The following is a 17,119-nucleotide window of genomic DNA, read 5'->3' as shown; positions in this document are numbered from 1 at the left end:
TCAGCAGAAGGAAGGTCACTATTTATGCTGCTGCCTGTTGCGGAGCTGCTGTGGGAGGGTGGAACGGGGGGGCGAAAACAGCCACCCACACACCACACGGTAGTGCAACATCCCCCCCTCCACACACACACACACACTTAAGCTGTCAATCAGGATTAATGGCCTTTAAAAGCTCCCAATGAGATCGGCGTCTCGCAGACAGCGAGGGGGACTCGATCGCATCGCATCGCACCGCATCGCATCGCATAGCATCGCATAGCATAGCAGCGCAGCGCAGCGAAGTGAGGAGCGGCGACGCGCGTGGCGTTCGGCTCGAGAGCAACGTCCCGCCGCGCTGCACCGCGCGCTTCGCATCGGCCGTAACGCACAACATACTGTACATGAGGCGCGTGTGAACGTGTCCCGACCCGACCCGACCCGCGCCAGTTCATGGCACCGGTCCGCGCGCCCTCCGCTCGCGTCGGCGGTCCGAGCAGCGCGCGCAGAGCTGCAGTCCCGCTCTAACAGCACCGTCGCACTGCTGCAAGGAGCGAACTCACTCGTCGGAGGAGCCCGGGCGGTGGGCTGCGGTGGGCTGCGGGGGCAGGGGAGGGGGGGACGCGCAAGGTGCCAAGTCGCAACACAAGTGAGTGCCTGGACGGAACCGAGAAGTGCTGCTGCCAGGGGATACAAACGGCGCTGCGAGATCCCGACGACATGCTGGCGAAGCAGCTGAGCGCCCTGCTGCTGCTCTGCCTCCACATGGCCGTGAGCGTCGTGAGGGAGGCGGTCCGCCGCCTGCTGCCCCGCGCCAGGAAGGACCTGAGCGGCGACGTGGTGCTCATCACCGGCGGGGGACGGGGCATCGGCCGCCACCTGGCCAAAGAGTTTGCGAAGCAAGGGGCAAAAAAGGTAGACACGCCCACCAAACAAACAAACAAACAAACAAACATTTTATACTTTTCGAGTCCGCGGGAATTGCCGTCCTTTCCCGTTAGTGGCTCACACTGATTGATTCCCTGCAGCAGGTCCCCAAGTACTCGAGCGCTCGCTTCACTCTCTTCCTTCACACTCACTGGACACACAGGCAGGGATTTTTGTAATAATAATTATATCCCTTCATTGTCAAGGTGCAAATGATGTCCCTTTATTATTATTATTATTATTATTATTATTATTATTATTATTATTATTATTATTATTTAACATTTCAATGTGTTTTCACTATGTCATTGCTTGAATAATAACACAAGAGATGAGGGGCAGGGAGCTCATAGAAATTTAACAGAAAATTATGCTAGTAGCCATCAGTACGATGCAGTACAGGCTCCTCTTAAAATGTACTAATAAGCTAACTCAGTAGAGCGATAAGGCACTTCCAGGCTTACTTACTTGGGGTTTTGCAATGTGCAGCACTTTTAAAGTGTCCAGGGTGCTGACTTGGATCCTAGCTGTTGCGCTTTACTTGTAGACCTTGGGGAAGCTCAGCCTCAATGTGGGATTACGTCTGTTTTACCTCGGCAGTGCTGCGTCCTCATTGTTGGAGGAGTGCCTGGATAGTCACCACTTTTTTTGTATATTCTGGAGTATGAACTTGGATTAAAATTCCACAGGGTGCACTGAGCACCGACTGCTGGGCAGAAGAGCGGCGCTACCTGCAAGAAGTATGAAATCCCCAGTGTGCGGTCGACTCACTTCTGGATACGGTCCTTTTGTGAAAGGCCCCCACATTTGCAGCAGCTGGGACAGCAATGTTACCTTCTCTTGTCACTTCACTGTGGTTAACACCAGATCTCAGCATGACCGAGTTGTGTACTTAACCTGAGCGCCATCTTCAGTTAGTACTAACCTGCGGTCCCATCCTTCAAACTTTCTTCCCTCAGTGTTCTGTCATACCAACTCATACCTTTGATATAGTCAGAAAGACCCTAGACGGTAAGGCACGTTTTAGGCTTCTCAATCGACCCTGTTTCTTTTTATACACTCTTTTGTGAATATGGGTGATAGGGATGTAACCTTTTTGGGGCAGTGAGGGGTTGAGCTAATAAGGTTGTGGTGTGCTTCTCCTATTTCTAGTTCACGTTGCACGATGGAACAGGTCAAGCAGCGGGCAGGTCTTGGCGAAGAAAGGGCCCTTTCTGGTTGTCTGATCGCCGAAGCGATAAAGTCGACTATCTTACATTCTGGCCTAGCTCCTGTGAAAAGGCCTGAGAGTCTTGCAAAGTCAAATGTGAATGAGCATTCAGCTGACAAGACAAAACATGCTGACAAGTATTCACGTTTTATTTTTATTCTCCCATTGACGTCATCCTCTGCGAAGAAGGGTGCTGAAAACTATGACGCGAGGCTGTTTTACCGGTTCTGAAGTTTACTGTTCTACCAGTTTAAAAGGGAGAACTAACTTTCCTATGTATTTAGATAAGCTGTTGCCATAGAGGGGTTGTTTGTGGTGTTTGCCCCACTTAGCATTTTCATTAGATAAAATACAGTAGTCGTAATCAGCATTTTCCATTTGAGAAGTATCAACGCTTCTGTCACGCGGAACACAGGGGAGCCGAGATGGCTGAACCCAAGTGCAGCGTTGTTCGTTAGACGTTGAGGGAAGAGGCAAGGTCTCAAAACCAGGGACAGGCGAAGGGTCGGTCGATCGGCGAACAGGACAGGAACGAGGATCCATGGACGCGGTCGGAGAACGAAGCAAGGAGTCAAAAAAAACCGGAGATCGTGGACAGAGCAAGAGTGTAGTAACACGAGGAAGGGCGGTTGTCCCAAACGAGATTCCGCAACGGTACGGGAGCTGAAGAGGGTCTTTATAGGGTGAGCGATTACTCATGAGCTAGTGCGGAGTCGGGTGTTGTTGCTTGTGTTGTGGGCGTGGACGTGACAGCTTCAAGTCGTTGCCTGCTTTTACCCAGACAGGTTTGGTACGCTCTTTATACAGCAGTGCTGTAGGAGTTTCAGCTTGCGCTCAGTTTAACAAAATTAAAGTCTCTGTTAAACTGAAAAAGTGAGTGTAAACTGGATATGGATAATATAGACGTAACCTAATTCTTATAACTACCAGTAAACAGCTACTTTTTCTCAAATATGTTGTGTACTCTAGTGCAGAGTCAGCCTTGAACACAAGCTCTTTCAGACTTTTTTCTTGGTGCCGGAACAGGGTTGTCGAGTTCAGGTGGTCCCCGACTTACGATGGGGTTATGTTCCGCGAAACCCATCGTAAGTCGAAAATATCGTAAGTCGAAAATGCATTTAATACACATAACTTACCGAACGTCATACGTGCGATGGCCATTATGGGCTTGCTGCCTTCATGCTGGGCAGTTATCTTGAGTTTCTCCTCAAGAGTAATTGCCCTCCTCTTCTTCTTCCCACCAGTAGCAGGAGACACAGATGGGCGTTTCATAGACATGATGGATGCATAAAACAATGTAGATACAGGGGGGTACCTGTATAGTGACCATGTGACAGACTGGGAGATGCAGATCGCTGCCACTGCCCAGCATCACGAGAGAGTATCGCACCGCATATCGCTTGCCCGGGAAAAAAAATCTAAATTCAAAGTATGGTTTCTACTGAATGTCTATCGCCAGCTCACCATCGTAAAGTCGAAAAATCGTAAGTCGAACCATCATAAATTGAGGAGCATCTGTATTAGTCACAAGGTTTTGTTCTGGGAGAAAGTAGGAATGAGCATGGCACGTGCAAACAGTCTTGACAAAGTGGGCAAATTAGCTTGTCGAAATGACCTAGGTCTGACACGCCTCGAAAGGTTTGCCAGATCTTGGCACGTTTCACCATGGTCTCCCAACTGTGTGATGACGTGGTCTACTGCAGTAACAAAGCATTTGTTCATCGCTCTCAAAGAGTGAGTGTGGTGCTCTGAGCCGAGCATCGCGGCCCTTTGCTCCGGTCTGGCACGCGCCACCAAACCCCGTGCAAATCTCTCTAGCCGAAGGCCCGGATGTGTTCTTTGGACCTGCTGGCTCTTAGAAGGGAGAAGTAAAACCCCCGTCTTGTATGAATTTATTTTATCCAGCTGAAGGACATTGATCTGCGCCTGTTACCAAAAAGGAAAAAAAAAAACATCTGGTATCACTTATTGCTGAAAGACGGATACTGGGTCCTTCAGGACTCTTGCTCAAATCTGAAATAGTTTTTCTACGAGATGAAGAAGTAGTTTCGCCAGACTCCTTTTGCAACCGCATGGATGTGTGTGTGTGTGTCCTCTTGCGGAGTGTGAACAGTTCCATTTTAGAAGATGTAGTACTTTGCCATTTAGCCCTGGAGGATACTCACTCTTTTGAATATGATCGGCCACCTTGCAGTGTCGGTACGGTACAAAGATTTGGCACATTTCCGTGTTCTCCGCTCTTTCAGACGTGAAAAGCACACCTGCAGGAACAGGTCTGTTGAACGAACGTGGTTGCGTGATGTGCGATACTCATCGGTTCTATATTTGGAAGACGGAGAATCTTGGGTGTTTAGTTCGGTCATGTTGCTGGTTCAAAGTGAAACCTCTTGGTGAAATGTGTGGCAACAATGTTTATGTGACAAAGAGCATATTTGCATTTATTCATTGAGCTGATGCTTTTCTCCAAAGCAACTTGCAATTATTTATCCGTTTATGCAGCTGGGTCATTTTACTGGCGCAACTGAAGCTAAGGAGCTTGTTCAAGGGTCCTATAGGTGAAGATAGGGTCTAAATCTTCAACTTTTGGTTCCGAAGGCAACAGCTCAAACCACTACAGTACCAGCTGGCCACTAAAGGGCAGAACCAGAATGGCGAGAATTAATGAAAATAAATAAATACAATTGATTAATCTCTGTATGCAAAGGCAAAACAGTCCCCAAACTGGCATTTAATTATGACCTGTTGCATAACTGTAGTAAGCCTATTATTCAAATTACATTTGGAAATGCTCATACAGGCCTGGGCTGCATCTGCGTCACAATTTCCCGAGAGTTTACACCTCTGTGAAAGGCTAACAAGGGCCTGCAGACAGATAAGAGGGTCTCCTGGCATCAGGTTTCCTTCTGTCCCCCATGGGGTCAGCGGAAGGTGAAGGGGAGGAGGCAGTGTTTCACTTGGAAATCGGGAAAGGCGGTCCCGTTACAGGGGACAAAACACGGGACCCGATCGCATCGTGCAGATGAGTATTTTACTGCCATGTGTTTTTGAAAAATATTCATTTGTACCATAGATGGTTTCAGCTTGGGGGCGTGGTGGTGCGGTGGGTCCTGGTCTCCTGGGGGTCATGGGTTCAAGTCCCGCTCGGGGTGCCTTGCGACAGACTGGTGTCCTGTCCTGGGTGTGTCCCCTCCCCCTCCAGCCTTGCACCCTGTGTTGCCGGGTTAGGCTCCGGTTCACCGCGACCCTGCTTGGGTCAAGTGGTTTTTGACTGTGTGTGTGGTTTCAGCTCTGCACGGTTGTTTTCATTAATTTTTTACATTTGTTCACTTAGCTAATGCATTTCTCCAAAGCAACTTATACATTTATACAGCTGGGCGGTTTTACTGATTTGTCTAAGGGTATAACAATTAAAGAGGGGATTCAAACCTGCAACTTTTGGGTCAAAAGGCAACAGCTCTAACTACTGTGCGACCAGTTTCTCTAGTTGCTAGTGGAGTCCCGACTGAAATGTTTATTTGATATGTTTTTGGGAAATACTTTGTAACGTATTACATTTAATGTAGGCATCACGCTGAGGAAATTGAGGAGTTTCTCATCACTGCAGCCAACCTACTGAAGTCTTACTGGATCCGTGATGTTTCTGACCTCGGTGAACTCCTGCGTAAATAACAGTAAAAAGAGAGAAATGCACACAAACACAGACAACACACACACGTCATGGTCTGTCCGTATAGGAGGAAATAGGTTACTCCAGCCTTGCTCAGCCCCACCTCCTTTTTCTTGTGTGTGGATGGCTGGCTGGAGGCATGGTGGGCGGGCGGCGCTGCACGGATCGCTCACCACATTCGGGTTCACCGGCAGGTCAGCCAGCCGGCCACCGGGACCGGGGTGATGTCATCATTGTTATTGCAGAGGAAGTTCACACACGGGGAGCCCGCAGAGGTGAGCCACAAGGCAGAGCGGCGGTCGGCCAGGGCGACAAGAGGACCCGGGTGCCGGAAGGAGTCGGGGGACGTGAAATCAAGCGAGGCTCTCCACTGGATAGTCTTTCTCCTTGACTCTTACACGCCTGTCAGTTAGGTTGTGTCTCATGAAGACCAGGCTCGGTTGCTGGACGAGGTGATTCAGGACCTTTCACGCTGACGCCGTAGTTTCCGGAACGCTCCGTTGCCCCAGCTGCCTGACGACCGCATCCATTTTCTTAGAATTCTTACCCTTGCTACATCTCATTTAGGGTCCCATGCGAGGCGATTTGGAAAAAATGGAGCAGACTCACATGAAAAAGGATAAGACTTCATTAAAGGAAAAATTAATATTGATGCCTTCTAGACGCACCGTTTAAAGGTGGCCCAACATTTCCCACGGTCATTTAAAGCTGAGAACAGGTTTCGCTGCTCAACTTTATAGTGATTTGACAAGGAAGTGAACTTTGTATAAAAATGCCGGTTCCTGTAGGTGGAGGGGTGGGACGAGGGAGAAGGATGAGGAGTTGGGGGGGGGTGGCTTGCAGCTCCCAGCTGGGAACTGACCCGAGACTGACCCCATTGTCTCCACGCTAACAGGACAGGCGGCAAGCGACTGCCTCGTGAACTCTCAGTGCCCTTTATTTCTCTTTTTCTCTCTGAGAGCGGGCTTGCTCCCCCACCCCCACCCCGACCCCCCTCGGTGGGGGCAAAGGGAGGAGGGGATACGACCTCTCGCTGAGTCGTGCTGACACTACAGGGTACCAGCGACACCCTACCTGAAACTCATTCAGTCCTCTTATTATTCTCATGCTTAACTAAACACAAGTATAGTATTTTCACTCAGCTTTCTTATGATTGACGTGGCTTTACCTCCTATGTACAGTGCTGCATGAACCCTATATGGGTGGCCATTATTACTGTGTAAAAAATTAAAATAAACTTGTAAAAGGAATGAATGACTATGATTTACGCCCCTGATTCTACTTACCTACCTGGTGTAACCAATGCAACTTGGGCTTCACTTATTTTTTCACCTGCACCGCTTGTGTGTTTCAACTACACACACGATTTCCTCTAAAGTAACATATGGAATTGGTCATTACACACTTATTATGTCACACGAGAAACACTGATTCTCATTAAATACCCAAGGAGTTCATATACTTTCAAGCAGCACTTGTCCTAAATGAAAATACATCTCCCAAGATTTGAACGGGTAAAACCCTTGCATTTCTACTGAAGCACATGGCAAGAGCAAAGCAAGGAAAGAGAAAGGGCAATTGATGGGCAGCTGATTTATCTGTTTAACTGCACTGTTGAAACAACTGGTCGTCTGTCACTACAGGGGGCTGTTTGGAGAAGTGGTCGGTAGAAAACGGCTTGTTTACACGTAGGTTCGTCCGCTGTGCCCTGCCGGTGCGTTAATAGGACGTGCAGCACTCGGAGTGCCCCCGTATCGACAGGCTTGTGGGACTGGATTATATAGAGCGGGACGGATTTGTTTGAGTGCTTTGTGTAATGCTGTTTACACTGTTTTGTGTTGCTTAATAAGGTTGGCTTGGCTCTCTCCAGAGACAAAATGCTAACTAAATAATTTAAGTTCATTATATTACCCCTTGAAGGACTTAAGGGTGTTCTGCATACAAGCTTGCAGATGCACATTAATTTTATTTCATGAATGAGAACAGAAAGCCTGTAACGATGGTTGGTACTCTGGTTAGAGCTGTTGTCTATGGACCCAAAGGCCCCGGGTTTGAATCCCACCTCCAATTGCAGTACCCTTGAACAAGGTACTTACCTTAAATTGTTCCAGTAAAATTACCCTGCTGTATAAATGGGTAAACAATTGTAAGCTGATTTGGAGAAAAGCATCAGCTAAATAAATGAATGTAGAGTGTAATGATTAACTTAATATCAAACATTGTTGCCAGAGAACCAAATTGCTGTCTTATGGTAATGTTTAATTGATATATATACTGTATACATATATATATATATATATATATATATATATAGAAAAAAGAAAAAAAATATATGTATATTTCACTACAGCATAGATATGGTGTTTCAGCATTCATACAGTTTCCCTGTTAAAAAGGACATGCTACATTATTGTTAAATAATTTTTTTTACAGAAGTTTTTTGATTACATAGCAACTTACATGGAGGGTCTGGTCCAGCAGGATTTCCAGTGTTCCATAATGTAATAAGTGCTCAAAAGGCAGTTAATTGGATTCTGTCAACACTGAATTGAGTGGTTCAGAACCTGGTTGGGATTGAAACCTCACACCTTAGCCCTCAGATAGGAGAGCTGGTAAGTCAAGTTTAAAGATATACTAATGCACGTCAATTCCAAACCGGAGGGAAAAACTTGCTGAAATAACGATGGAAAACTGTCATCGGCTCAGTGCTTATATATGATCGGTGTCTATGAATATAGTGTGTTTGATTTCATGGGATCTAGCAGCAATTAAGAAGGTCTGTGTGAATTAAGACAAAGCTGTGTGAATTAAGACAAAGGAATGGCGGGAAAGGAGTAACTAAAAAAGGTACAAGACTCACCTTCTGCTTGCACCCTTGTGAACTCATGTTGGGGCGTGAACGTGCACACCCACAGGTGAGAGCGGGACAGAGGAAAGAAAGGTGGATCACTTTCCATGCGTATTGCTGACCGAAGACAACCTTATGCTACTGGCCCCGGGCCAAGCTCGGGAGTACCCCCCCAAGTCCTCTACCCCCTAGTGGTCTTCTCACATGCGCTGCAGTGGACTCGCTGACCACACAATGGTGGGCCTCATGTGCCCACCGAGCCGTGTAATCTCTTTGGGAATGTGTCTGAGAGAGACTGCCAGGGGACCGCCCGCTCCTGTCTTCGTTACCTCTCTCTGACCCCAAGCACTGGCAGATCTGCTTGTCCAGTGGCTGGCCCTGTCCCCTCTGGCCCACCCAGCAGGGCCGTGCCCTTTTCACCCCCACTTCTGCACCCCCCTCTGGGCAAGTCTCCTCGCATGTGAACCTCCCGTCTCACAGTCTATGGGGTCATTATTCTTCTGTTGTGTGCGCGGCGGAACAAAATCTGGGTTGTTTAACACTAACAGGTTCTTTGCCCCACCCCAGGTCCTCCCAGCAGGTTTTAAATATATTTTATAGGATGCACTGTATGCTTCATGTCACATTCATTTTCTGTGATGAACCCATAAGTGTGTCTCATGGGGTGCTGACAAATAGGGGGTTGGAGCGAAAAGTTTTATGGCGCTTTCAAATGAATTCCATGATATGTATTCTGTGGGACAGCCATGTGCTTTTTGTCATTGTCATTGACTTGGCTAGGAAAAGACATACCTCAAACCATATGTCAGTCACTTGAGTATTTGCATCTGCTTTCACACTGCAGTCTCGTTCTGTTGTCCAAAGTATCATTTGTTGATCACAGTGTTCGTAGCTCTAGAGCGGCGACGTGCCTTTGAACGTTTGATGATGGCATAATATTTACTTCATAGACGTGGCACAGGTATACGTTGCGTTTACGGGAAGAAAAGCAAGCTAACATGATGGATATTAATAAGACAATGATCCGCTGTCACACGCACTTGCTCCTTCGTGTGTCTGTACTCGGTGTCGGGCACTTGAATTGCTGCAAGGTTGGACAATTTTTCAGTCGAGGGATCGTGTCAGAGCTGTGCTGAGGGATGGAAATGGACAGACCGTCTCGTATACTGTGGCTCTTACGCATACGCCTGAATGAGAAGGCAAAGAATATTGCCAAGCTCATGAATTACAACTAGTTCATGATGTACATGACAGTGAGGTGTAGGACGGGAGTGAAACTAAACAAGAAAAATGAATACCGGTGCTCTCTTGTATCCCACTTGTATCCCACAATGACTATGACGCCGCGACTATGACACTGCCAATAACGACTCCTCTTCTTTGATTCAGGTGATCCTGTGGGGCCGCACTGAAAAGTGCCTGAAGGAGACCTCTGAGGAGATCTCCCTCGGGGGAACTGAGTGCCACTACTTCTTGTGTGATGTGGCCAACCGGGAGGAGGTGTACAGACAGGCTATGGTGGTGCGGGAGAAGGTATGAAGCATGGCTGGGGTTAGTTCACCATTTGAGACGAAGGGCAAAAGGGCACTGCTTATTCTAAATCAACAGAGTCAACGATATTGACTTGAAGAGACAGTTCATCAGATTCCTGGTGTCCTCAAGTGCAGAACAACTACCTTATACAACCTAATAAATCTGAAACCCCACCATTCCATGTAGCCATTTAGCTGACACTTTTCTTCAAAGCAGTTTACAATTTCAAGCTATTGACCATTATTTACTCATTTGTACAGCTGGGTAATTTTACTCAAGCAATTTAGGGTCAGTAGCTTGCTTAAGAGCATTGTAGCTGGAGGTGAGATTCAAACCAGCAACCTTTGGGTCTAAATGCAGCAGCTCAAGCCACTATACTACCAGCTGCCTTTTTCTTTTTTACCTCTGAAGCTTCATTAAAATTAGAACAAGGACTTTGTAAAAATACATGTTTTTGAGTGCTGACTTTTTTTTGCAGGTGGGAGATATTACTATTCTTGTGAACAACGCTGCTGTGGTGCACGGGAGGACCTTAATTGACAGCGATGATGATGCCTTGCTGAAATCACAGCATATTAATACTCTTGGACAATTCTGGGTGAGTTTTTGTTTGCACAAAAGACAGGAAAACCTTTCACCGCCAGCAAACTTCTCACCTTAAAACTTCAACAACACAGGTTGTGTGTGGTATGCGAGTCACATGACATTTGTGCTTTGAGCAACGTGACTGTGTCAAGAGCAATGCCATCAGCGCTGAAGGGCGTTCCCAGACTCCAAAATGAACAGAGCCAACTCAGTTCTACCCCAGACAAACCTGTTTATTGTGATGATCTGCAGCCAGAAAGAGAGGCGTCGCCATTACAGAAAGTACTCAAACTCGGCAAACGTTCTAATCCACAGCTGGCCCTAGGAATGGTTGTACGATTCTCAGCTTCATTTGATGAAAAAGCAGGAGGAATGCCAGATGATGACTTTAATTCTGAAGTATTTAGAACATTTCAGTAACTAGATGGGGGTTTTCACATTCTTGGGGTCTTGCCTTTTAAAGTTTGTTTCCAGATCAAACACTTACCTTGGAGCTTGCGTGTAGAAGGCCAGATTGAAATTTCTGTGAAATTAAGGGAAAACCTCTAATTTGCCATGGTCGTCCCCTAATCGCATTCCCTCTCTGGATTCTGCCCTCAGACAACAAAAGCCTTCTTGCCTCGGATGCTGGAGCTACGCTGGGGCCATGTGGTCTGCATCAACTCCATCCTGTCACTCTCCTCCATCCCTGGGGCTATCGACTACTGCACCTCCAAAGCATCTTCTCTGGCCTTTATGGAGAGCCTGACACTGGGACTGTTGGACTGCCCTGGGGTCTCCTGCACAACTGTGCTACCCTTCCACACCAACACAGAGATGTTCCAGGGCATGAGAGTGCGGTGAGGAGATGCAGAGTGTCACACCAATGCCAGAGACATGTTCTCTCACCTGTACATACACGTCACCTCACAAGATATTGATGGATCACACTGGTGCTGGAACACAGTCAACTTGGGTACCAATTAACTTCATTTCAGATTGAAAAGTGTTTTGTAATGCATATATGAAAGTTAATGTGTTCCAGTTCTGAGCCTCCAGTTTTTACCCTACTGCTGGACTTTTAGGTTTTGAGAAAAGGTGCAACTTAGAGCCCATAGATAATGATGATGACAGTTTTATTAAGCTGTGACCCCAGTCTCAACATTACAAACATATAGAAAACTTCAAGGTTTGTTTCAGACTAAATGGTGAGTGGTTGCTTGACAGATCCATGGTGGTGAACTTTGACTATGTGTTATGCGTCTTTCAGGTTTCCCCAGCTCTTCCCTCCTCTGAAACCAGAGCTGGTGGCTCAGAGGACTGTGGATGCCGTTCGGACCAACACAGCCTTCGTCTTCTTACCCTGGACCATGCGTGTGCTTGTCATCCTAAAGAGGTATGACTGGGTAAAAGAAACAAAGGAGATGGGATGTGTTGTCACTGAGGTACAGTGACTGAATCTTCTACTGTTATATAAGAACGTAATATTTTTGGTTCAGTTAAATAATCATGCTCAATATTTTCTGTTAATTTTACCCCATTCATGTTATTTTCCCCATTTTCTACATTAGCATCTTGCCACAATATGCACTTGAAGAAATTTACAAGTTCTCAGGGATATATTCCTGCATGAACACATTCAAGGGAAGGACGTAAGGGGCTGAACAGGAGGACTGTGAACAGAGACGCTTGAGCGAATCCCAAGACTGCCTTTCAAGATCTTATGGTGGATGGCAGGTGGCAATGGGACCTTTTTGATGTCACTGGTCCTCGATGGCACTTCGACAAGACATATGGTGTCTTTACATGTGGAACGGCTTCGTGTAATAGACTTGTCGAAGCTCATCTTCTCCTGTCCTTTCAAACCCCTTCATCTACACGTGCATTGAAATTCCAAAGTTGGAATATAATGGTGGGCATTATAGGGGAAACGGGACAATTCTGACGTGAGCGTTGACCTGCTCAGATTGTGAAGGACTGGATCCAATTACTTTCTCTGTTTTTATCGCTTTTATTTCTTTTTCATTTCTTTTCAAATCTTCATTTTTGTTTAAACCTTGGTTTGCCTTAAAGTGTCAAATAAAATGTGGTTTTTAAAAGCGCAGCACCGGCTCATGGGCACATTTTGAAAAGTAGGCAAGAGAGGAGACTGATATTTCTCTTTGCCTTGACCTGGAGACCTGTCAGATACACAGTGGAAGTTTACCTTGAGTGATTTGTTGACTCTGAGGTCGGTCCTGCACCCAACTACATGGCTGGAACCTGCAACAAGTGTAGCCAAAGGGGGCTTCAACAGCTGGGGTGTCAAGGGGTCATGGAGAGTAGGAGAGTTTTCAGCAAATTTTATCAAAAGAAGAAAATTGTTGCTTTTCGACAGCAAAACATTCACCTTCGATAGTGCAGGTCCAACACGTTGGAGCTGTTGAAGTACCCGGACTCGTATGGCGCAGCTGGTAAGGGATTCTTTTGGCCAGAACTCAGTTCCAGCACAGCTGTCAAGCAATGCAGAAACAGCAAGTATAAACCAAAATAGTGAACTGATCACGTCCCATAAGAGCTGCATTGGGTTAATTTTCAATCATTCACTGTTGAACAATCAGTGGTATGTGGATAGGGATATACGACAAAAAAAAAAGAAAAAAATGTGGGTAAAAGATTTTAAAAAGATGCCTTATGTGTTGCTCTGTTTTGCACCCTGTATTCTTTTATCTAGGGCAATAAAATTTATGTTAATTTGTATGTTAACTTGTGGTGTGGTTAATTTGGTAACTGGAAAAAAGTCATTTAAAGGCTTTTAGGGGATATCTGCAATACACAGTGCAGGCTTTGGTCTTTAATTGCATTTGAAAAACACAAAAATGTTTTGAAAGAAGGTAAAGCACCTGGCCATAGTAAATATGGTAAGGAGCAGCATGGGCCATCTCACAATACTGACAGGTGTTTGATTTCTCTCATCTGCAAATACACACACACACACACATTTTCAGAACCGCTTGTCCCTTACGGGGTCACGGGGAACCGGAGCCTACCCGGCAACACAGGGCGTAAGGCCGGAGGGGGAAGGGGACGCACCCAGGACGGGACGCCAGTCCGTCACAAGGCACCCCAAGCGGGACTCGAACCCCAGACCCACCGGAGAGTAGGACTGCGGTCCAACCCACTGCGCCACCGCACCCCCCATCTGCAAATATTTACATTTATTAATTTAGCTGATGCTTTTCTCCAAAGTGACTTACAGCATTAAGGTTACAATTATTTACTACTTTATACAGGTGGGTTATTTTACTGGAGCAATTTAGGGTAAGTGCCTTGCTCAAGGGTACTACAGCCAGAGGTGGGGATGAAATCTGCAACCTTCTTGTCCAAAGGCAGTAACACCAACCACTACGCTACCAGCTGTCCCCTGTATTTCCTACCATGTATTTCATACCACATTTCCCCTACATTTCATGCCATGAAACTACCCTGTGTTGCTTAGGTAACCAAAATATGTGCCCCAGATATTCACTGCAACTCCAATAAAAGTTTTAACCATTTGCTTTAACTGTCATATAGGAGATCAGAAATACAGAGCATGTGCATCTTCCTAATATCCTGTGCATTCACTCTTCTCATATGTTAAATTAGATGTTTCTGAATAGGTTTCCTTTGAACAGCATTTTGAAACAACATTATTTCCTCCCTAGATGACAAAAAACACTTTTTTTTAATGGGAAACAGACTGTGTGTGGAAAAATAACAAGGAGTCTTGCAACTAATAAAGTGCAATATTTTATTAATTCAATTGCGATTTGGCTGTGCAAGGGATCGTGGACCTCTGAGGGTTTGGGTGATGCGGTGGATGATACAAGAACAGGAAGCAGGAATGGGTGAATCTCGTTTCAGGATGCAATCGAACCCAGTCCTGCTGCAGGGAGGACTCAAATAATGAGTGCTGATGGTTACTGAACACAGGCGTGTTGGGAGCATATGAACCCTTCTCCCTGTCGTGTCCTGTGTGTGCCACAGCCATCTCGGAATAGAGGAAATACGAAAACGTGACTCGCCCTGTATCAAAGGAGTCATAAAGTTAAAAGAATGTCGTGTCCAACTGCAACATGTTCATTGACTGTGGAAAAGTGTCCATTTTTTCTTTACTTCCAAGAATGTTAAAGTCTTGGTTCGAATTTACACAACTCTCCAGCAGAAATTCCTCTACAAATGTCTTCCCCAAAGTCTGTTTATTCTGGCCTTTACGTCGATCCATTTCCATGGCTTCATTGCTCTACGAGGGCTTTATTTCTCGGCAACATGTACCTCTGCGTTCTTCCTCAAGCTCTTCTTCTGCTCTTAATTGTGATACCTTCAAATGTATAAATATATTACGTAAGATGTTATTTTGCTCAAAAACAAGATTACTGGATGCATGACTGTGCCGAAGTTGAATTTATGAGCCATGTGTAGAAAACTGAGGGTTGGTCTCGTAAATTACCAATTCTTTTTTTCGTATAAAAAGAAAAATAAAGAATTCCTTAGTTGTGTCCAAAAACTGAAGACAGCAAAACTGTAGTTAAAGCGTTCCATTGGAACACTATCCAGAGCAAGTGCAGACAGCCTTAAGACAAGTAATAGCAACTGGCCTGAAGATGCCGCAACGGTCTGAACTCTGGCAAGAGGCGGTGTTTATGAGCCCAACACAAATGCCCTCCTGTGTGATTACTGCGTCTTCGCACGAGGGCCGCACTGTGACCGGTACATGACCCACTCCAAGGGGAGGGAAAGTAAGAGGAGATGTCGAAACTTTTGAGTGTACTTATCTGTTTTTTTTTTTTCAAGCTCCGGCGGGGGAGTGTCTTTGGAAGGCAACCTCTTTCTGGGACCTCTGCTTAATCCAAACGGGCTCCATTGCGAAATGGGAAATGTGTCATGACCGGGGCGAGCACGGGGGGCAGCGGGGGCCAAAGCTGAACGCATGTGCACTGGAAGGAGGTAGCCCGAGTCTCGGGGGTAGAGTTCAGAGCGAGGTTAGCCAAATAGCGGATAAATCAGAGTGGTTTGGGGGGGTGCTTGGTGGTGGGAGGGAGACAGACAGTTCACCCTGAGTTGAACCCCCCACAATGGGAGCTACGCAATTGCATGGGCTCGAGGCACAGGTGGAAAGGAAAGGAGAAGATTTGTTGAAGGGGCTGCAGAAAAGTCAGGAGAGGATCCAGGAGAAGCAGCTTGTCCCCACAGCAACCCAGTGCAGACCACACCTTCACGCTAACAACTGTATCCTGCAATCCTAGACAAGTTGCTCATAAGACCGTTGCTGTAATTCCTGCGAAGGCGGCAAACCACCCACTAAAACTCTTTCCTGTGGGACTATGCCTCCCATTTGCTACTTGGGCAAATGGTGCCATAAAATGTTAAAAATACGGTCTGCTCCAAGGATTTTATGATTTTTTCAATCCTAAATCTAGAATATAAAAACCAAACAACTGAATGGATAGAAAGAACCAGGTCCAGTTGTATGCCTAGTCAAAAACCTGAAGATGTTGTTTCACTTTTAAGGATGCTTATGACAAAAAAGGTTTTTTTTCTTTTCAATAATTTACTAAATGTTTTAAAAGGACTCGTAATAGTAAACAAGTCCTCTTCTAGGGATATGGCTTTCTCTTACAGGTATAAGCAGCATTTATACTCAACCTCGAACATGGTGACTGTAAAATGCATGAAAAGACCTCCTTGGTTCTCGTTCTGGTTTCCTCCAAGGACACTGCAGCTGTCACATTCAAGCACTCGGCCTCCTTTTTTAACAACATTGCATCAAGAAAAAACATTAAAGACTCTTGTCAAGAAGAGGTGTTGTGGATAGAAGAAAAGCCACATCACCACCCCTCCACCCCACCCTAAATGCCCTACAGCTTCCTGCTAGCAAACTACAAAAGCTTTCCTGCATTGGAGGCTGGAGCTGTACTGGGGCCATGTGGTCTGCATCAATTCCATCCTCTCTCATCCATCCTCAGAAGACATCAGTCTCTGCACCTCCAAAGCTTCCTCCCTTAACCTTAATGGAATCTCTGATGCAATGCGTGCTAGAGAACGTTGGGCAAACCCTGAGAGGGAAATATTATTGAGTTGCAAAAAATGCTGCCGAAAACCTGGTCAATATTACAAGCCGTACCAATATTTACATTTACATGTATTCATTTAGCAAACGCTTTTCTCCAAAGCGACGTACATCTCGTAGGAAATACAATGTGTTCATTACATTAGGAGGAAGAGACACAGTTGCAGATGAGTTATTAAGTACAGCTAGTTTCTTTCTTTCCACCATATGAATTGATGTTCATCAAATGAGTAGCTGTATACAACTCAGATTATCGATTCCTGATCACCTTCCTACTCTTTTTTTTTTTTTTTTTTTAATATA

General features: G+C 45.9%; 1 protein-coding gene across 1 annotated transcript; it reads left to right on the top strand.

The window, feature by feature from the left end:
* The first annotated feature begins 206 nt into the window (after nt 1–206).
* On the top strand, nt 207–13,437 carry dhrs3b (dehydrogenase/reductase (SDR family) member 3b). The gene is made up of 6 exons (XM_018725383.2): nt 207–891; nt 10,018–10,161; nt 10,640–10,759; nt 11,347–11,585; nt 11,996–12,121; nt 12,297–13,437. The coding sequence occupies exons 1-6, from the start codon at nt 697–699 to the stop codon at nt 12,379–12,381; spliced, it is 909 nt and encodes a 302-aa protein (XP_018580899.2). The 5' UTR covers nt 207–696; the 3' UTR covers nt 12,382–13,437.
* The last annotated feature ends 3,682 nt before the right edge of the window (nt 13,438–17,119 follow it).

Source organism: Scleropages formosus, chromosome 22 (assembly GCF_900964775.1).
Source record: "Scleropages formosus chromosome 22, fSclFor1.1, whole genome shotgun sequence".
Taxonomy (NCBI): domain Eukaryota; kingdom Metazoa; phylum Chordata; class Actinopteri; order Osteoglossiformes; family Osteoglossidae; genus Scleropages; species Scleropages formosus.
The sequence above is the reverse complement of the archived record's forward strand: the minus strand, read 5'-3'. Positions and strand labels throughout refer to the sequence as shown.